The sequence below is a fragment of the Dendrobates tinctorius genome, unplaced genomic scaffold (assembly GCF_039654945.1).
Source record: "Dendrobates tinctorius isolate UK_male_01 unplaced genomic scaffold, ASM3965494v1 ptg000241l, whole genome shotgun sequence".
NCBI lineage: Eukaryota > Metazoa > Chordata > Amphibia > Anura > Dendrobatidae > Dendrobates > Dendrobates tinctorius.
In genome coordinates this window covers 13,772,641-13,795,020 of record NW_027361908.1, presented here as the reverse complement: position 1 = coordinate 13,795,020, position 22,380 = coordinate 13,772,641, and the positions used below count along the sequence as shown (strand labels likewise).

At 44.9% G+C, this 22,380-nt stretch overlaps 1 protein-coding gene across 1 annotated transcript in view; it reads right to left on the bottom strand.

The window, feature by feature from the left end:
• The window catches only part of PPM1H (protein phosphatase, Mg2+/Mn2+ dependent 1H), a 304,754-nt gene that overhangs the window by 149,045 nt on the left and 133,329 nt on the right, over positions 1-22,380 (bottom strand). Inside the window, exon 4 of the mRNA XM_073556965.1 lies at positions 2,130-2,242. Within this exon, the coding sequence (XP_073413066.1) occupies positions 2,130-2,242 (113 nt within the window). The remainder of the gene's footprint in view (positions 1-2,129; positions 2,243-22,380) is intronic.

Genomic DNA, 22,380 nt, shown 5'->3' with positions numbered 1-22,380 from the left:
TGGATCCTTTGCTGGACTTCTTTGTTTCTTCACAGTACAATAGATTCCCTCCAAAACAAGACGTCGCATGCTCATACCTTAGGTGATACCTAATTCCGAGTGTCATAACTTTCTAATTTTTACGTCCACATAGCCACGAGGGCTTTTTTTTTTTTTTGAGGGATCAGCTGTAATTTGAACACCACCATCCGTTTTATCATGGGATGCACTGGAAAGCGGGGAAAAATTGCCAGATGGGTTGAAATTGCAAAAAAAAAGTGCATTTTTTTTTTTTTTTTAAATTTACCTTGTTCACTATATGGTAAAACTAACCTGACAATATGATTCCCCAGGTCAGAACAAGTATGCGGATACCAAATATGTAGGTTTTTTTTTTTTTAAAGAGGTGAAAAAAATACTGAAAATTTGTAAGAATTTCTTTTTGCTTTTGTCGCCATTTTCCAAGACAATAACGCTTCATGATTCGTGATCTGGGTCATGGCTTATGTTTTGCGTTCTGAGCTGAAGAAGTTTTTACTGATATTATTTGGGGGTAGATATGATGATTTTATTGCTGCTTACTGTATTTTATTGCAATTTTGCAGTTGTCAAAAGTTGTAATTCTGACGTTTCGATTTTTTTTCTTGTTACGCTACCTACCGATTGGATTAATTGCTTTTATAATTTGACAGATCAGACTTTTACTAAAAGCAGCGATTGCAAACATTTGTATTTTTGTTATTACTGTTTTTTTAATGGGGCAAAAAGGGGGTGATTTGAAAATGTGTTTAATTTTTTTTCCATATTTTTAAACCTTAGGAGATTTGAAGCTGCGATTGTCTGATCACGTGTGCTATACATAGCAGGGCATAAGCTCTGCTATGTATAGCAGAACTCACCATCTCCTATGAATGTTGGCCACAAGCCGACCTTGACAGGAGGATCGTAATAGCAGGCACAGGGATCTTCAGCAGATCTCAGGCTGTCATGACAACTTGCGGATGTTAAAGGCACATGATGACTGATTAAATAAGTCATCATGTGCGGGGTAGTGTGTGTGTGTGTGTGTGTGGGGGGGGGGAATACGGACTTAGGCCCCCGTCACACACACTTCTGAGTCACACGTTTTGTGACGCAACAGTGATCTCACCAGCGATCAGGAGCTGGTAACTAAGGGAAACAGAGGGTTTCTAAGCGGCGCGCAGCGCTTAGAAACCCAATGTGTACCTTAGTTACCAGCACGCTGGTGCAGGGAGCTGGTAACCAAGGTACACATCGGGTTTCTAAGTGCTGCGCGCTGCTGAAACCCTCTGTTTACCATAGTTACCAGCTCCCTGCACCGTAACTAAGGTACACAGTGGGTAACTAAGCGACGTGCGTCGCTTGTTACCCCCGTGTCGCTGGTGCTGATCGCTGGTGAAGCTGCCTGTTTGGCAGCTCACCAGCGATCGTGGAGCGATACACCAGCGATCCTGACAAGGTCATATCGTTGTCGGGATCGCTGGTGCGTCGCTATGTGTGACGGGGCCCTTAGTGTGTGAGATCACATAAAAGGCAGGGACATGACCTTTGACAAACATACCTCAAAAGCTTGTGAAGGGGTTGAAGCAGCTGTGACCTCAGCTCACGTCTTCATTCTAAGGAACCGATTGGCTATCCATTTCCCACTGTATAACTACCAGCCATAGTTTGCTGGGGAGGTTATTTTCCAGGTACTGAGATTATGTAAATTATTACTAAATATAAATTAATACTTTTAATTAGCAATTACAAGACACTGATACAGTTCCTAAATAGAACCAATAGTGCCATTGTTCTCCTCCATATTGGCCCAATAGCATTCCCATTTTTCACATTTAATGTTCCTACAAATAGGGTGGTGACTAATGAAATCAGTTGGCTTCAGTAGTAATTCTTGGACGGTTAAAAAAAAAACACAGAAACCCTTCATTTCCACACAATGGATAACAAGTCCACCTACGACAAAGCGCTCTAACAACATACAGCTGCTAATGAAAAGCTTGCTACTGTAGCTGCTGCGAGAAACAAAAATAATGCTCAATTTTGCAATAATTGCCAAACTGACAAAACTGTTGCGGGTGGGTGCGTACTTATTACTGAATGGGAATAGCTGAAGAAATGTGAAATACCTGCTGTCACCGGCGTTGGCAACATACATTTTCCCCAGTAGGTATACAACAATAAGTGCCGTGCAGCCGCCAGATATGCTGTAAGCGCTCCTTTCTCGCTCAATTTGCAGATCCTAAGGGAAGACGTTAAAAGAATTAGAAAGTAAATTTGCAGAATAAAGCTTTTTAAAACTAAGCACAAATGTTTAAAGGGTTTTTCCATTAGAAAATGTTAATGGTAGATTGACTGGTTATGACAAAGGAGGGGTTTGATTCTGGAGACCCACAATCTCAAAAAATGGTGGTGCTCGTCACTATTACAAGTGTCCCCCTATATGCAGTAGTGTGTCCCCCACTGGTCTCCTGGCAGCAGTCAATGGGAAGCTAAAGCGGCTGCTCATCAGCTGCAGCTTTCCCATACTGAATGGAAGAAGTCGGCTTGAGCAGAACATGGAGGCCGCAGCTGACCATGGTGCCAGGATATCGGTGAGTGATGCGACCATTGAGTGTGGACTAATGGTACTGGGTTTGGAGAGAAATAGAAGTTGTTGTTTTTTTTTAAATGTATTACTCCACTGTGGACCATTAAAATCAACCTTATATGTTTGTGTCAATTTTAGACGCTATCCCTGATGAGTAACATAGGACATTGCTTATTGATCACTCATGGTCCAACCACTGTGATCCTCATATTCTCTAGAGCGGGGGGCAGTGCCGAGCAGTGTGAATAGAATGGAGGTCATCCATGTCCACCTCAATTCATTTATTGTCTAAGGGACTGCCAGAGATCGCTTTCTACACATCTATGGATAGTGATAACTTGATACAAAATTTAAGAGTAGTTTTCCAGTTTTGAAAAACCACTGTCCGACGGCTGCGGGTTCCTTAAAAATCAAAACAAAAACAAATGTGCTTTGCTGCTGCTGCTGCTTCCGGTATTGTGTGTTTCTGTCTGCAGCGCTGACATCACTTCAATAGCCAATAAGTGAGCACAGTGGATCCATCTAAGTTTACGAATGAGCCACTCAAAGCGGCTTAGCTCTCCATTTGGCAGCAGCACTGTCAAGTAACGTCAGCGCTGGAAACAGCCCAGGTCACAGGGTGGGCAAGGAGAGTACTTTTTTTTCTAACCAAACTACAGCTATTTAAGGGGTTTTCTGAGACCTTAAACACATGTTGTAGGTCACAGCAGCAGTTTAAGGTATAGGTAACAATCATACAAAATACAAGTCGGGAAAACATGATATAAGTCATTACCATTAGGCCACATTCATAGTCCGAATACTGACCATGATACAAGTACCATCCAAGGCTCAAATGACCTAAAACGCGACTGCTTCAAAGTCATACACCAAACTGCTGGGCGAGTTAAGGTCAAGAGACCCATGGCCAGGCTGTGCATTGTGGTCAGTACTCTGATCACGAAACATGGTGCGTCTGCCTGCTACACGAGACTGTACAGAGTATTTGCACTCCTTTTCGTGGAGGGTGGAATATAGTAATTTTTTTTTCCTCTCAAGTCCAGACATTTAACAGCAACTCTGTCACAAAGCGAGCAAGTTGCAAACTTTTTTTTTTTTTTTAAACATCTGTTTTGGTAGTCAAATTTTACATCTATAGATGTCAGCACCCTGTTGCAGGTTCTGGCTTTTTGGACATGCACCTATCTAGAATTTGATACATCATTATTTTGAAGAAGATTGATGAATTTTGTAAAATAAAAAAAAATTATAATGTAGGTACTTATCTGTTTATATCTGTTTATATCTGTTTTTGTTCATCTGTTTTTCTAGTTCAATTTAGCAATCATACACACCAAAACTATACTACATAGTCTTTCCATACATGTATCTACCGTAACTACCAAGTATTTCTCGTTACGACCTTTTTGGGTGCAATAACTGAAGTTTATAACTAAAGCTTGATTAAATTTAAATTATAGTGTTAGAAACAACCTACAGTAAAATAAAAAATGTCAATAACAATGGAAGGGGTACAATTCAATAAAAACAGAAAACTATGCCACAGCAAAGACTGTGAGAGTCACCAACAGCTGCAAAATGATCACCACCACTACTGGCACCAGCCATCCTTGCAGTAATACTACCAAACACAGGACACAACTGGTCTCCTTTGCCTCTGGCAAGTGTATTAGTGGGGAGGGAGAAAAGGACGTTATGGAATGTATGGCACATCACTCACAGTAGGATGTTGTTACCTCTATGACACAGTCAGTTTGTGTCAGTGTTCAAAAACACGGGTATTACATACCTGGTAATGTGTTTTTTCATGAGACATGACGGCACCACGAGAGAGGGGATCCGTCCAACAAGGACAGGAAACCTTCAAAATAAAAGGGGCGGCTCCTCTCTCCGCATCAGTTGTTTTACAGAGCATGAGAGGAATTCCGCAGGTTAGTGAACATATAAAAAATACATCATTTACACTACTAAATTTCCAACACCCAAATGCTAATAACGCACCCAACTAATAATGTGATCAATAGGGAGGGAATATAAGGGTGCCGTCGTGTCTAATGAAAAAACTCTCTCCACCCAGGATGTTGCCATGGCCCTCGTGGAATGGGCTTTTAGGCCCTCTGGAACAGCCCTGCCTGCACTACTATACGCTAGCATAATGGCCTCTCTCACCCATCTAGCTATAGTCTGTTTAGAGGCTTTAAGGCCCTTTCTTGCCCCCTGGTATGAGACAAATAAGGCCCTCTGTTTTCCCCAAGGTCATGTTACCTCTAAATACTGCAGGATACATCTTCTAACGTCTAGGCAATGAAGCCTCTCCTCCTTCCGGTTACTAGGGTTAGGACAAAAGGATGGTAAGACTATCTCCTGAGCCCTATGGAATTTTGATACCACCTTGGGAAGGTATGCTGGATTTAATTTTAACACAACTCTATCATCCATGACCTGAGTGTAGGGAGGGTCTGCTGATGCGTGTAAGGGTACCGTTACACATAGCGATGCACCAGCGATCCCAACAACGATATGGATCGCTGGTGCATCGCTAAGTGGTCGCTAGTGAGCTGCCACACAGGCAGATCTCACCAGCGACATCGCAGGGGTCGCTACTTACCTGTCAGACGCGGCGATCCTGACGTCCTCCCGCCCGCGTCCACGCGTCGCTCGTCGTCACAGCAGGAAGCGCCGCAGGAAGCTGACGACGAGAAATGGTCCAGGACCTTCTCGCGCGACCAGCAATAACCAGCGGGGGAGCCGGTCGGAGGTAAGTATCACATGTAGCGATATCGCTAGCAATATCGCTACGTCACAAAATCGGTGACTTTACAGCGATATTGCTAGCGATATCGCAGTGTGTAACGGGGGCTTTAGTCCCCAACCCTACGAGCCGAAGTGAGTGCCACTAATAAGGCTGTTTTTAGTGCTAGAACTTTATCTGATGTTGTGTCTAGTGGTTCAAACGGAGTCTTTGTCAGGGATGATAGGACTAAATTTAGATCCCAAGGAGGAGGAGTAGGGGACGGGACAGAGTCAGCTCTAGTACAGGCCCGAATAAACCTGGCCACCCACCTATTGTTTGCCAGGTCGTAATTGAATAAGGCTGCCAGGGCTGAGACCTGTACTTTGAGGGTATTGACAGCTAACCCCAACTCAATCTTTTTGCAGAAATTCCAGTACTGCCACTATCGGGACTTCCCCTTCCCGTATTGGGCCTGAGGTAAATAAGAATTTTTTCCATATCCTTCCATAAAATTTTGTAGTCACTGGATTTCTGCTACTGAGGCTGGTTTCACATTTGCGTTTTTTTGCGCTTGAAAAAAACGCATACGTGCGCATGCGTTTTTTTCCCCTATATTTAACATGGTCGCGCATACGTGCGCGCTGGCATGCGCACGTATGCGTTTTTCATGCGCTGCGTTTTTTTGGGGTGTGCGTTTGTATTTTACAGACGCTACATGTTGCATTTTTTGGTCCGCCCAAGCACTGCAAAAAAGCGCATGCGCACGTATGCGCACGTTTTGCGCTAAAAATGGCCATTATGGCCTATGGATGCGCATACGTGCGCAGTGGCATGCGCATGTATGCGTTTTTTTAGCGCTGCGTTTTTTTTGGTGGTGTCCACTAGTTGCACTAGTTAGAAAATTCTAAAGTCAAAAAAAAAAGTCTATATAAAGGAGGTGCCTGCCAAAACTCTGCCACTACTACACTGACAGATTGGAGAGCAGACAGTCACCAAGGAACCCATCTTCTATCAGCGTCAAGAATGTGAGTATTACATCATATGCCTGTCCTTTTAAATTATGTATGTACTAATGATTTTTATTATTTTTACATGCAGTATGTCTTCAGAATATTCCCCATCGCGGCAGGAATTGGCGCAAGCAGACCGTGAGGTGATTATTTTCGTGCATCTGGTAAGTATATCTGCTGCTACTCCAAATCTCTTACGTTTTTTTCAACTTTTTTAAGACATCATCATCATCATCTTCTGCGGATGGGACTACTGAGGGCGAAGAGCAGGAGCAGCGAAGCCAAGTCCCGGTGGTGATACGGAATGTATGTATCAAATGACTTGTAATGTTCTTTATTTTTTATCTTCTACTTTTACTCTTTTTTATGTTTCTTTTTTTTGTAACTTTTTATTCAATTTAAATTTGATTATTCTAATGAATGTGTTTTGTCTAGGTTCCACAACGGGATGAAGACGTCTACCTGGATAATGAGCAGCTCATCAGCCTGGTCCAGGAGCGTGCGCCATTGTGGGACAGCCGTGACCGGCTGTACAAGGACAATGTGGTGACCCGGCGGCTATGGAATGAGGTGGCCGCAGCGTTGATGGATGGCTGGGACAGCGCCACAGCATCCTCCAAAAAGGCGTTTAGTGAGTATTTCCCTGCTCTGTATTGTGCCGCAGTGACTGTTGTCCTTGACGGCACTGTTGGGTTTCGTGCTAGGTATATTCTAGCAGGAAACCCAACAGTGTCATCGGGCTCTACAGTGACTGCTTTGAGTATTGTATTGCTGTATTGTGCCGCAGTGACTGTTGTCCTTGACGGCACTGTTGGGTTTCGTGCTAGGTATATTCTAGCAGGAAACCCAACAGTGTCATCGGGCTCTACAGTGACTGCTTTGAGTATTGTATTGCTGTATTGTGCCGCAGTGACTGTTGTCCTTGATGGCATTTTTTTTTTTTTCCCAACAGTGGACAAAGTCCGAACACGTTGGCGTTCGATCAAGGACCGCTTCAACAGTGATATTCGTGCTGAGGGCCAGGTTCGCAGTGGATCTGCGTCAAGGACCAGAACTAGATACCGTCACTATCACGCGTTGCAGTTCCTAAGACCGGTCCTTGCCACGAGATCGTAAGTATTATAAATTTTGGGTTTTTAGTTTTATTAATCTGTGTTTTTCTAATCCACAGCTGATGCTTCTTGTAAAGGCATTGTAGTAATGATTTTCCTTTCTTCCACAGCACCTGTAGCAGCACCTTGCAACCTGGCCCTAGAGCGGTCCTTCATCGGACGTCCTCTGACCCGTCCCAGCCATCCGACAGCCAGGAAGCACCTTGAAGGTCAGCCACACACACAGCTGGTGACCAGGAAGCTGGGCCATCAGGTGTTCCCCTGTCCCAGGTCTCTGCCACTGGTTATGCGGGCACTACCCGCCAGCGGCAGAGGGCCTTGGACAGGAATGTCTTGCCCGAGTTTATGCATTTGAGCGAGGCCTTTAATTCCAGCCTCAAGTCGCTGTCCGACAGAGTTGAAAGCGGTTTTGCACTCATGGAACGTGGTTTTAACCACTTTGAACACCGCTTCAATTCTGTAGAACAGCGCCTTGACCGTCTGGAGGCCGACCTCAACAGACCAGCACACCATTTTTTTAGCAAGATTGAAAAGGGCATGGCGGAACACCTTAGTCCTGAGCAACAGCTGAATATGCTGCAGGCCTGCAACAATGCTTTCTTGCAGGCTATGCAGCATAATCGGTACGGTCAGCAGTCAGTGGTGTCATTTCCACCTGTGCCACCATTGACTCGCTTCACCTCACTACCGACTTGTGCTGCATACCACTGCACGGACACCTCTATTCAAAGCCAGGACACCCACCGTTACACCACAAGTCTGAGTGCAGCTGGTCACTTCACCGACACCACCATGGCAAGCGCTGCTCCTGAGCAGCAGCAGCAGCCACCTCAGCAGCAGCAGCAGCCACCTCAGCAGCAGCAGCAGCCACCTCAGCAGCAGCAGCAGCCACCTCAGCAGCAGCAGCCACCCCCGCAGACGGGGGACATACACTCAATATTTTCCCTAAGTTCAAGGCGAAATCAATCAAGGCGGGCATTGGGCCAAAGTCGGTCCAGGCACACAAGCCTACGGCGACATGCCATTACAACAAATGTAACTGAACAGATTTCCTCTCCTCCAAGTGTTCCTAGCTTAATTCCCTTAACTGGACTACCTTCCCCCACAAGTTTTGTTGCCCCTTCCCCTCAAACACCGTCTTCAACTGCAAGTGTTGCATATTCCCTGCACACCCCCAAATTGAAACCATCTGCCCCCAAACGCCAAAAAAAATAATTTTTTTTTTGTTTATTTTTGTGGTTAAAAATAAATTTACATTTGTGGTTCACCATTACAGTTTGATTAATGTTGTTTGCGCCGCTCACACACACTGATGGGTAAATACATGTTAAAAACCAACCCAAGGCCTAGTATAGTCATATGTGACATAACACGGACTAGTATAGTCATACCAAGGCCTAGTGTAATAACTCGAGTTTTACCAACTAGGATCTGGTTTCATGAAAAACAAACTGTTGAAACTTGTCTAAAAAAATAAGTTTCTTTCTTAAAAAATGTTTCAATTTTTTTAGTCAAGTTTCACAAGTTTGTTTTTCGGGAAACAAGATCCTAGTTGGTAAAAATCGAGTTATTACAGTAGGCCTTGGTATGACTATACTAGGCCGTGGTATTTCACATATGACTATACTAGTAGGCCCAAGGCCTAGTATACTCATATGTGAAATACCACGGACTAGTATAGTCATACCAAGGCCTAGTGTAATAACTCGAGTTTTACCAACTAGAATCTGGTTTCATGAAAAACAAACTGTTGAAACTTGTCTCAAAAAATAAGTTTCTTTCTTAAAAAATGTTTATTTCTACACTACCACAATTTTAAATAAAAGTTGGAATTGAGCTGATTACATTCATCCACTCAATGCTGACTTGTATTCCCCATTGACTTTCATTGGGGTTGGGTTTTGAAAAAATCACATACTTTTTTTTCAACTAGTTGGACAATTTTCTCTTGAAAAAAATTGGTTTCCTGATTCATGGCCTGGTTAATACGCATCAGATTTAACATGCAGCTTTGCTTACGTTCCAATATATTTCACGCAGACTAGCAATGCTGCATTTTAACTCATATGTGTATTTACCTGCCCAGGTGTGTGAACATCAAAAACTTCACAGTTATACATGGGAAGTTTTTTATTTAATTGGAGTTTAAAAAATATAGTGCACTCAGTAATGGTATCAAATAAGGTTTTTTATTACCATAAACAAACAAAAACATTCTTACACCATTTCATCTTGCCAGTGCACCCGTCCTACATCAGAAATAAAGTAGGCCGCAAATTGGTCCCTCATTTGGTCAACTTCAACGGATGACCTGAGAGGGTGCTGAGTGAATTCAGGCAATGGGTTAGGAGCATCAGCGTCCAGTTCAAAGGTCGGGTGCTCTTTAGCCATCACAAAGTTATGTAGAACCACACAGGCCTTCACCACCTCATCGACTGTTTCAAGTTTAAGATTAATGGCCGTGCCGAGAATTCGCCATCTGGAGACAAGAATCCCAAAAGCACACTCGACAGTTCTTCTGGCCCTGGTCAGCCTGTAATTAAATATTTTTTTGGTGTGGTCCAAGTCCTGGCTGGAGTAGGGTTTCAGTAAGTTTCCGCACATTTGAAAAGCCTCATCGCCAACCATTACAAAGGGCAGTGGCGGAGCTTCGGTGTGAGGAAGAGGCCGTGGCATAGGGAAATTAAATTGGTTGCCATACAACCTCCGGCCCATGTCTGAGTTTTTAAAAGCCTGTGAGTCATTACCACGGCCAAATGCTCCAATGTCCACTGCTACAAACATACATCCGGCATCCGCAATGGCCATGAGTACTATTGAAAAGTACTTTTTGTAATTATAGTTCTCAGATCCCGTTCTTTTGGGTTTGATGATCCGTATGTGTTTACCATCAACAGCTCCCAAACAGTTGGGGAAATTGCATACTGTCCAGAATTTGTCAGCAATTTCCATCCACTTTTCAGCGGTGGGCAGGGGCATAAATTCTGGACAAAGAACACTCCAGAGAGCCCGGCAGGTCTCCGCAACAATTCCAGACAAGGTAGAGATTCCAATACGGTACTGGAAGTGTAGTGAAGATAGGGTTTCTCCAGTTGCCAGGAATCTGTGAACAGAGAAAGAAGTTAAATTAATATTTATGTATATTATTTTAAAAAACTATAAAATAAAATATTAGTACATTCACGAAAACTAATTACCCAAGGTTTTGAATATTAAATTTAAAAAAAAAGCAATCAGACCGCACCCCTTGGTTTTTAAATATTACGTACCGTAATGTCACCAGTAGCCGTTCCTCAGGAGGAATCGCACGACGGAGCTGTGTGTCCTGTCTCCGGATGGATTGTTGGACACGAGCAAGCAAATCCCTGAAACTTTCTTGGGACAGCCGGATATAATCTGTAAATTTCTCCGGGTTTGCCTGGAGCTCGCTGTAGAGGGTGTGGTATGCCCCACGGCTCTCCCGGAGTTCAACAATCGGATGTATCCACATACGCCGCCGCTGCCGTCTTCGCTGCCTCTCTCTCTTCCTTTGTTCATGGCAAGCAACTGCATACGCCTGAGCCATCGCGATGTCCAAATCCAAGTTGAAGTGAAAACTCTTCCAGCGCAGATCCATGGTCACGAGAAGAATCAAGCAAATGGGAAGAATACTGTAGACAGGGTCTATATATTAACATACCACACCCACAATGAAGTCCCATTGGTCTTGTGTGTTGTTGAATGTTTTTTTTTTTCTTTTTTGGGGGGTTGTCCAAAAATCTGTAAAAAAACGCAAACGCACAAAAAACGCATACAAACGCACAAAAACGCTGCGTTTTTTTCCTGCATGCGCATAAAAATGCTTGAAAAAAACGCAGCGTTTGTATGCATTTGTATGCGTTTTTTCTATGCGTTTTTTTGCGCTAAAAACGCGCTGAAAAAAAAGCAAGTGTGAAATTAGCCTGAGTAAGGTGGATATTAACCCCGGTGAGAATCCATTTTTCCTCTAGTAGTGACCTTTCAAATTCCAGGCTGTCAAATGCAGCCCGGACTTCTGATGGTGAGTGAAGGGACCCTGTGTAAGGAGGTCTTGGTCCTCCGGGAGCACCCATGGGTCCATCACTGACATCACTCTCAGCCAGTAGAACCATGGTCTTTTCGGCCAAAAGGGAGCTATCATAACTACTCTGGCTCGGTCCTCCTTGACCTTCCTCAGAACTGCTGGAATGAGGCATGTTGGAGGGAAGGCATACAGGAGACCTGATGTCCACTCTATCTTGAAGGCGTCTACTGCCAACGATCTGTCTGCTGGACTTAGGGAGCAGAATTTCTGAACCTTCCTGTTGGCTTTTGAGGTGAAGAGATCTATGCTGGGTTATCTGTTGAAAAATGGACTCTTTTAGGCACCATTCTCCTTGCCTCAAGTGGTTCCTGCTCAGAAAGTCTGCCTTCAGGTTGTCCATGCCTCGGATATGCAGGGCCGATAATGAGAGGAACTGGTGTTCCGCCAGAGTCATCCTTCTTGCTATTTGCATCAAGGACTGAGAACGGGTGCCCCCTTGGTGGTTTACATATGCGACCGCCGTTCGGTTGTCTGAAAGGACTCTCACATGGTGACCTCTTAGGTGTGTCAATAATCCTTTTAGTGCCCTTTCGATTGCTAGTAGTTCCCAATTGTTTGAGGATAGATTTCTTTCCTCCTGGGCCCAGGGATCCCGGAGCCATAGTGTGTCTAGGTGGGCTCCCCACCCCCAAGCACTGGAGTCCGTTGTGAACACCTTGGAGGCTGTGTATGTCCAGGGTACTCCTCTCGGAGAAGACTCTAACTGTATCCACCACGTGAATGACTGGAGTACAGGGTCCGGGAGGGTGAGCTTCTGCTCTAACTGTCCCTGAAGCCTCAGGTCGTTTTGTAGCACACACCACTGAAGTTCTAGTGTGTGGAACTGGGCCCATTTCACTGCCGGTATGCAGGAGGTTAGTGACCCCAACACTGACATAGCCCTTCTCAGTCATTTGTTTTTTTTGTAATGTTGTCACGATTAAATTTTTGATCTTTTCTTCTTTCTCCTCTGGGAGGCGACACTCCTGCACCACTGAGTCCATTGTTAATCCCAAGAAATTTTGGATCATTGCTGGTTCCAGTTTGGATTTTTTGAGGTTCAGCTGCCATCCCAGCATCTGTAGTGTCTCCATCACTATTTTGACTTGTTCCTGACAGTAAGAATTTTTTTTTTCCCACTATCAAGTCGTCCAGATATGGTATCACCAGAGTATCTTTTTCCCTGACATATGCTGAGACCTCTGCAATTATTTTTGTGAACACTCGGGGGGCTATTGTTACTCCAAAAGGGCAGAGCCTTGTACTGAAAGGGACGCCATTGAGACCTCATCTGGACCGCCACCCTGAGGTATTTGCGATCTTGTTGCCGGATCGGGACATAGTAATAAACATCCTTGAGGTCCAGGACTGCCATATAGCACTGAGGAAAGAGGAGCTTAACAGCCGATCTTATCATTTCCGACTTGAATGATGGGACTATCAGATATTTGTTGAGGAATTTTAGATTTATAATCGTCCTCCAAGAATTGGAATGTCTGGTTTTCTTATGAGAAACAGGGGGGAATAAAAACCTTCCTTCCTTTCCTCTTCCGGAACTTCTTCCAGGACATGTTTGTCTAGGACTGAGATTACTTCCCCCTCCAGACTGTCTTGTTTTTCTTGAGAGGACTGTATTGGAGTCTGCATGTATCTTCGTGGCAGCCAGTGATGGAATCTTAACTCCAGACCTGACCACACAATCTGCCGGATCCAGGTGCTGGATGAGATCCTCTCCCAGGCTGGGAGGAAGAGAGCCTTCCCCCCACCTGAGAAGAACCATCACTGGTAGGGTTTTTTGGCGTCTTCGGAGGGCTTGCCGAAGTAGAAGCCTCTCTGGATCGCTTGTCAGAGTTGTTTCTGTCTAGATCCCTGTACTGCTGTCTTCTGAATTTTCGGCCCTTCTGAAAAGAGCGTCGAAAGGCCTGAAATGGCTGTTTTGGGAAATTCTTCTTTTTGTCGCCGGCTTTCTCCAATACGTCCTCCCAATGCCGGTCCAAACAGGAAATCTCCCTCACACGGCAGAGAGCAGAGTTTCATCTTTGCCTGTGTGTCCCCCGGCCAACATTTGAGCAATACTGCATGGCGTCCCACATTAGTTAGCGCTGCTGATTTTGCTGCTAGCCTGGCTGAATCCGCTGAAGCTTCAGCTAGAAATACTGCCGCTGCTCTGATGGCCGGTATTGCTTCTAAGATAGATTCCCTGGGGACTCCTTGCTCTAGCTGATCCTCCAGGTTATCATCCCATATTTTTAGGGATCTAGCAACACAAGTGACCGCCCTTAGTGCCCCAGCCAAGGCCTCCCAGGCTGTTTTAAGACAATCATCTGTCTTTCTGTCCAGAGGTTCTTTTAGTGAACCTAAATCCTCAAAGGGTAGGGAGGATTTTCTGAGGACTTTCGAGATTGCTACATCAATCTTTGGAGCTCTATCCCAGGATGAGGACGCCTCTTCGTCAAAGGGGTACCTCCTTTTCAGGGAATTATCTGGGGCTTCTTCTCTGGTTTTTCCCATTCTCTTTTTATGAGCCCTTCCAGCTGTTCATTAATAGGGAAGGCTCTACGTTTTTTCTTTTGCAAGCCGCTAAACGTTAGTTCCTGAGCCGTCTCCTCGCTCCTCTAGCAGCCCCATAGTAGATTGAATTGATTTTATAAGTTTATCTGTAGCTTCCACTGGGAATGCGCCCTCCTCATCAGAAATGCTATCTGAACAGCAGGATTTATCGGAGTCCTCCTCTGATCCTGTAGAGTCCTCCTGAGACTACTGAGGGGCTAGATTTATCTTTTGCTCTATCCGCATCTGCTGAATGTAAAGCGCTCACTGATTTAAAGACTTCTGACTGAATCAGGGAACTCTGGTTATCAGAAAAAGCGGGTGTCTCTACCGCTACTGTTTTATTAATACAGTCCTGGCACAATCTTTTATTCTAAGATGCTCCTAAGGGACATTCCTTATTCTTATATTTTGATCTACTCTTCTTAGGGACCTCCTATACTCCACCCTGCCAACGTATGTAAAAAGCGGGGAGAGAGGAGACAAGAGAGAGAGAGAGAGAGAGAGAGAGGACATTAGCGTGCTGGACTTTCTCGAAGCTCACTCAACACTCGAACGCTTCACAGAAAGGGTATCAGATCTGGAGGCTGACTGGTCTTATCACTGTCTCCCAAAGAGACTAAGGACCCCTCCTATTTGCGGTGACGATACGCCCGTGCGCTGCCCGAGCGGCTTCCACTGCTGCTGCGGCGTGTCTGGCTCTTCTCTTCTGAACGAGACCGCCTTTCCTGCACCTCCTGGTGCGGTTGCAAGTGTTCTGGTGAAGGGCTCTCCATCCTATAAACTGCTGCTGCTGCCGCTTTGTGATGAGAGCAGTCACATCTATCCCAATAATGGTGTGGTGACGCCTGCCAGCACTTCCTGCTGCCTTTAAATAGCACCATTCTCCCTCTTTCTTATTTAATTGACCACCTGGGTTGCACCTGCCGGCCGCCTGCGCTTACCTAATGTACCCCACGCATGCGCACTGCCATTGGTCTATGCGCGTACCCGGCAACCAGCACTCTATTACCCGGGTGTAAACACCTGTGCACATCCGCCGAGGATCACCTGTTTGCGCGCACCCGGTAACCACTTCCGGTGCGCGCTGCTGACATTCTGCCCTGCTGAATGCTCTGCCCCCGTCCGCCTATGCTTCCGGAGCGTGTGAACACTGCTGCTGCCTAGTCGGCGTCTCAGTCTTCCGGGTGTACGCGCTGTCTGTGCGCTCCCGGATTCTGCTTCCGGTGCCCGCTCCATCTCTGGCGTTCCACGCCACCAACGCCAAGACACCTGCCCCCCTCATACCTGCGATCTCACCGGACCCGGTCTCCTGGAGGAACATGGACGTCACCCTGGCCACCACTGATAACAGGTATCCAAAACTTCTTTCCAGGGCTCACGTCCAGTGGGGTCTGGCCTCAACAGGGAGGGTACACTTACAAGGCCTCCGAGGAGCTTAACTTCTGCCCGGGCACCGATGTGTCTCACGGGCTGCATTGCCACCGGTTGTCAACAGGGAGGGAGCACAAAGTGGCAACCGTGGACTTCAATGGGGCATGTCGGTAATCAGGGAGGGTACACCAACGTGGCCTCCGAGGCTCTAACTTCACCCACTCAATCGCCTCACGGGCTGTGGCCATGCACTCACTCAGAGGGGGGCATGGGAATACATGGCCCCCGAGGCGACTACCGGTACCTGATGACGGGTGTAGCAGACCGGTGCCTGCCAATAAACACCCGACCCAGGCATCCTCTTCTTTCTTCCAGAATCTTCAAGAGGCTTCATCTTGAGGGTTCCCCATCGAGGACAGGAAACCAACTGATGCGCCCCTTTTATCTTGAAGGTTTCCTTTCCTTGTTGGGCGGATCCCCTCTCTCGTGGTGCCGTCATGTATGATGGAAAAAATGGTCTGCCTGAGCACAAATGACTAAGCATAATTTTTACATTTAGAATAACATGGTAAGGCTGTCATTTCTGTGTTTAAGTGTTAGTTACTCCCAGCTTACCATCCAGTTCTATAGTGAGATAACTTTAAACTTACTAAGGCCGGGGTCATACATGCTATAAACCGTACCAGTCTCTCCCGGAACTCGGGAGAGAAGCGTGCGGCTGCATAGAAATACACAGCTGCACGCTCCGCTCCCGAGTGCCGGCGGCAGTGCCGGGTATTGACGTGCGAGACTCATTCGAGTTTCTCACATGTGTGACCCTGGCCTAAGGCTGTATTTCTGCATCCAGTCCTAGGAGACCTCAGAGTACTTAATAGGGTTGTCCACTACTAGGACAACACCATCTTGATCAAAATGTTTGAGCCCATAAAATAATGAAGCTTAAACTCGCTACCCGTGCCAGCGCCGTACCGCGGTTTTGGCAGTGGCTCTGGTGCGGTGTTGCGACACTTGACGCCAACGCCCAATCAGTGCTTGTGTCACTGTTCCCGACTTCGAACAAATCGATCTTGAAGAGGAATTGAAGGATGCAGCTGATCCCAGACTTCACTCTTCATGTTCCATTTGCCTGGAGGCGGGGACAGTAACGCCAGTGCTGATTGGGCGCCAAGGTCACAACACCGCACGAGGAGAGCGGATGCCGACACTGCGGGAACAGTGCCGGCACAGAAAGGGATTATAGGCTTTATTATTTTATAGAAGCCAAATGAGGGTTATGACAAGAAATTCTCCAATATTTCTCTAATGTCTTTTCAGTGTAATTGGAGGCCTTGCAGTACTGGAGCTGAATTAATAAGCTGCAAGTTAAAATTTTGGGAACAAAATTGTCAAACTTTGAGGATTTATATTTCAAAAGAATCAATCTCATCCCTACTCCCTTCTGTTTTACGCATGATTCAACTTTGTGTGGATTATTATACACTTCCATGGAAAAACAACATCAGAAGTATGCATTTAAAATATATTCTATGGAAACACAGTCCCTTCCTAAATTAACTAGATTTAAATAAACCTCTTATGGAAATTTATCCAGACCTGTTGGTCATATCACTTCTGCTTAATTGAAGCATAAATCCTGGACAGGAAACCGCTCAAGATCTGTCTTCAGGTTATGTCTGGTGTTGCGCCTTAGTCCCACTCACTTCAATGTGACTGAATGCAATACCTTACACAACCTGCGGACAGGGGTGGTGCCGTTTTAGGGAAAGAAAAGCAGCTATATTTTTCTAATGCTAGACAACCCTTGTAAACCTTTTTGCACTCTGGTTAGTGATATGAGACAATCTGAAAAGCAGAGAAACACAGTACCAATACTAAATGAACGGAAGCATTTTGGTGGGGAGGGGGGGATTGCACAGAAAAAGGCATCAAGAGCTGCGGCTTTTATTTCTTAAACTTCAGCAGACTCACTAGAAATTAGCTAATTGTTCTAATATTTAGGTTACTCTAGAATCCCATTGTATAGTAACTCAATGACCATAATGATGACAATAGCTTCTGTCAGTCTAGCTGCTAGGAGCCAAAAGTAAAATGTGCATACACAGGCAGCTCACAGGCGCCACCTAGTGTCAGTTAAGAACAAATTTATCGCAATACTTTTTAAATAATGGAAGTACAATCCACCTCTCATAAATTTAAAAAAAAATACAATATACATATATATTACACACATATATATCTATATATATATATCTATATATCTCCTGTGTATCCTAGCATTTAAAAAACAAACAAAAAAAAAACAGTGATTTAACAGCCTTCATTCTCCTCCACCCTGGGACCGAAAAGTAACTCCATTACAGTCATCTTCCATTTACTTTTCGCTACCCCTTCCACTAAGATTGGAATCCGGTTCTTCCAGATTCCAAGATGGCAGCCTTAGCGGCATGGGGAGTGTAGTGGTAAGTCTAGATCACACCTTGGTCTGTTTTACCTAACCCATGGGCACAAGAAAGGCACCGGACTCGTGGGTTAGACTTACCCCTGCACTTCCCACTTAGGCTGTCACCTTGGAAGCAGGAGGAACTTCATGCCAGTATGAACAGAGAAGGTAACAGGAGGCAAATGGTGGGCAGCATTTTGGGGTGACCATACAGGAGAAATGTCAAGCTTCTTTTCAGTGAAAGGTTGGAGGTTCACAGAACATAACTGCTAGTGCATCCAACTTTCAGTGCCAAGCTTTAGGCCAGTATTCTGTACCCATTCATCAGCGCCAGCTGACAGATTTCGGTCAATTGTACCTAGACTGATCACTGGTCACCAATGCTGATCTAGGACAGGTAGTCAGGCATCATCATCACCATCATCATCATTAATGTTTCCTTCTAACGAATGAAGTCCTGGCACAAAAATAAAGCTTGAAAAAACAAAAACATGTATTTTTTGTAGAAAGAATGGGACATGAACAATTAACTAGCATCTGCATTCCTTCTTTTTCCAACAGGTAAATCAAGTTTTTTTTTTCCATTTTTATTATAGGTTTGTATGAAATCCCCCACTTCAAAAAAAAAAAAAAAAAAACAGTCTTGGGGCGACATTAATCAAGCTTGGAGTTGTTCAGGCCAGTCTTGATGTGGGGCTGTGTGGAGTCGGACACTCCTCTTCATGGATCAGGGGCGTTGGACAGGTGGCGTGCACCTCGCCACAAATCCTGCTCCAGTGTTGACTTTGGTAACATTTGTGGCACAGCAAATGCCGCCGGTCACGAATTTGCCAAGTGGCGGTCTCCCCAACCCAGACCCCATCATTTTGGTGGAGCTAGGAGAAACTGGAGAGAACATGCTCCGAATATGACACAGATAGGTTTGAATGGCAACTAAAGGAAACATCCTCACCTGTGATAAATGTCAGGAAAACTGTTCAGGACGCAAAGAAAAACCCAAAAATAACATCAGCTGAAATAGGGTTTTCTTCAAGTGCCTCCTTATTGTGCATCTTGGAACAGCCACACCGCTAGTCTTCAGAGTCCAGTATTTCAGCTGGTGCTAGTTGGGGGTTATTCTTTGCATCCCGAACAATTTTCCTGGCATTTGTCAGAGGGGGGATGTTACCTTTAGTAGCCGTCCAAACCCATTTGTGTCAACTTCTGTGCATGTTATCAGGCCAAAATCACCAGGGTATGAGAACTTGTGATCAGGGTCATTTGGATGTTTTGGGTTGTCGTTATGATTTATAAAGAGAAAACACAGTAGTTTGACAATAAATGGCTTCACCCAACCACTAACCATGAGTGGAGAAAAAGGTTTAGTGTTATCATTCATATTCTCTGAAAAAAAGCCAAGAAAGCAAAAATTCTGCCGGGGTATGAAAACTTTTGAGCACAACTGTAATTTGCAAAAATCAGAGGGGTCCTCTATTACATAAAAAGACAGCTCCAGGCTGGTGACAAGTATTCTTTAGGGTGTCATTCAGATGGCCGGTTTTCATGTACCGTGACTTTCAAGGACAGAACATGTACCCATTATAGTCTATGGTGCAGTCCACACACCCGTGGTTTTTGTGGACCATGTAAAAATCACGGAGACATATATGTTTTTAACCAGCACCACATATAAAAACTAACAACATAAGTTTACGGGTCCGTGAAAATCCCAGGCAGCACACGGATGGCATCAGAGCACAGTCATTAACACTGTAATTTATAGGAGAAGCCTTGTCATTTATTTTTCCTTAAGTGAAAATCGTTGATGAAACTGATGGTAAAAACGGACACGGACCAAACACTGAGGAAAATCTGATCCAAGGCACTGACACTTCTTTGTGTGAATGAGGTTATACACAGATGGTTAAAACCCTTGCAGCCCGCCACAGTAGTAACGGCCATAACAGTGGTTTGGACATGTCCCCCCTACGGCCAGGGACTGGAAAGAAGAGAGTCATGGGGGAACAACAGAAGCAGCCGTTTTGATGTAGTCTGTTTTTCCACACCAACCCCTCCCTCTCAAATAAAAAAAAAAAAAAAGGCTCACTATTATGAATCACTAAAGGGTTAACAATGTGAAGACTGGCTAAGCAGCTGACTACCACAGAGACAAGGCAGTATAACCTTTTGTCCAAGACTGCCATCTGCTGTCTGCCAAGAAAATGACAGGCAACAATTTAATCCCTGAATAAGGTAACACTGCTCAAATTTGGGACATTTTAAACAACATTACAGGCACATAAAACGTCTGGTCATTCCAGGGTATACCATTATAGAATTCAAATAAAATAGCAATTCTAAATAGGCAGTGATTATCATCTTAAAATAACATACATACATAGAATGTAAGTCCGCAAGGACAGGGTCCTCTCCCCTCTGTACCAGTCTGTCATTGCAAATGTGTTTACTGTTAATGATATCTATAACTTTGTATGTAATCCCCCTTCTCATGTATAGCACCATGGAATTAATGGCGCTATATAAATAAATAAAAATACTGAGAAAATGGGACTGTTATATCACCAGGATATGAGACGTCATTCTATGTGCCAACTACACCACCAGTTCATACATGAGGAACAATGTTTTTAATAACCCCACTGAAAAGGCAATAGATAAAAGTTTTGTATCACAATCAAGTCACAAAAAAAACATCAACTCAGATTGCTAGATTTTGTGTCACTTGCTTGTAGTAGGTTGGGGAGACATTTCAACACAACCTTGTTCACTTCTGTAGCACCAGCACAGAATGAACTTCATGAAGACCGAGTAATGACCATGGTCGCAACCTGTGCGGGCCTGTGAGGTTGAGGGGCCTGCCAATGCCCACACAAAAGTCCCCTGGATGTACGTCGTGAAGGGTAGTGTGGCGCACAGACCCGTGGGGTTTGTGCGCAGCAATACACGCTGCCGGCAATCAGAGGCCAGCAGCTGACGTCGGTGTACACGTGACATCATGCCCTCCCATCACTTGCATACTGAAGTCAGCTGCCAGCTTCAGAAGAGGACATGGAGTGGCGGGGGAGCGGAGGGAAGGTGAGTAAAATGGTTTAACCTTTTCTATGCATTAGGCTGAATTCACACGAGGCGTTTTTTCACGTTTCTGCGGCGGTTTTTACCGCGCGATTTTGCAGCGAAACCGCGAAAAATAAGCATCCCATGCATTCCTATGGGATTTCGCAATGCTGTGCTAATGCTGCGTTTTTTACCACGGTGGAATTGCTTCGCGGTAAAAAACGCAGCATGCTCATTAATTTTGCGGAATTGCGCCGATCCCGCAACCATAGGAATGCATTGTTCTGCTTACTTGCCGCATGTGGCTGTGCACACCATGCGAAAAGTAAGCAGAACATTGGCACCCACGGTCCGGAGGAGAGGAGACTGTCCTCCGGGCTTTGGGTACCATATACCTGTAAAAAATAGAATTTAAAATAAAAAATATTATTATTCTCACCTTCCGACGTCCCGCGCAGCCTTCCCGCCTCTCTACACGCTCCCGGTCACAGTAAGCCTTTGCGAGCGATGACATCCGTTCTCGCGGGATCGCAATGTCTCGCGGTCATTCGCGCGACGTCATCGCGAATGACCATGAGACGTTGCGATCCCGCGAGAACGGACGTCATCGCGGTAATTGTCGCAAAGGATTACTGGGACCAGGAGCGTGGAGAGAGGCGGGAAGGCTGCGCGGGACGTCGGAAGGTGAGAACAATAATATTTTTTTATTATTATTATTATTTACATTCTATCTTTTACTATTGATGCCGCATAGGCGGCCTCAATAGTAAAAAGTTGGTCACACTCGTCAAACACTGTTTGATGAGTGTGACCAACCTGTCAATCAGTTCGACAAGCGATGCTACAGATCGCTTGGAAAACGCTAGCAATTCTGCAAGCTAATTACACTTGCAAAATCCTAGTTTTTCAGCGGGAAAATCGAGGGAATTTAAAATGTGATTTTCCCGCGGAATGGAATTCCGGAATTCTCGCGGTAATTTCCGCGAGATTTACGCTACGTGTGAACCCAGCCTTATAGAAAAGCGTCAGAACGAAGGACATATAACAGAATGGGGGGAACAGGATAAAGAACATGTATACCAAAATGGGGAATGTACAGTTGTGGCCAAAAGTATTGACACCCCTGCAATTTTGTCAGATAATACTCAGTTTCTTCCTGAAAATGATTGCAAACACAAATTCTTTGGTATTATCTTCATTTAATTTGTCTTAAATGAAAAAACACAAAAGAGAATGAAGCAAAACATTGATCATTTCACACAAAACTCCAAAAATGGGCAAGACAAAAGTATTGGCACCCTCAGCCTAATACTTGGTTGCACAACCTTTAGCCAAAATAACTGCGACCAACTGCTTCCGGTAACCATCAATGAGTTTCTTACAATGCTCTGCTGGAATTTTAGACCATTCTTCTTTGGCAAACTGCTCCAGGTCC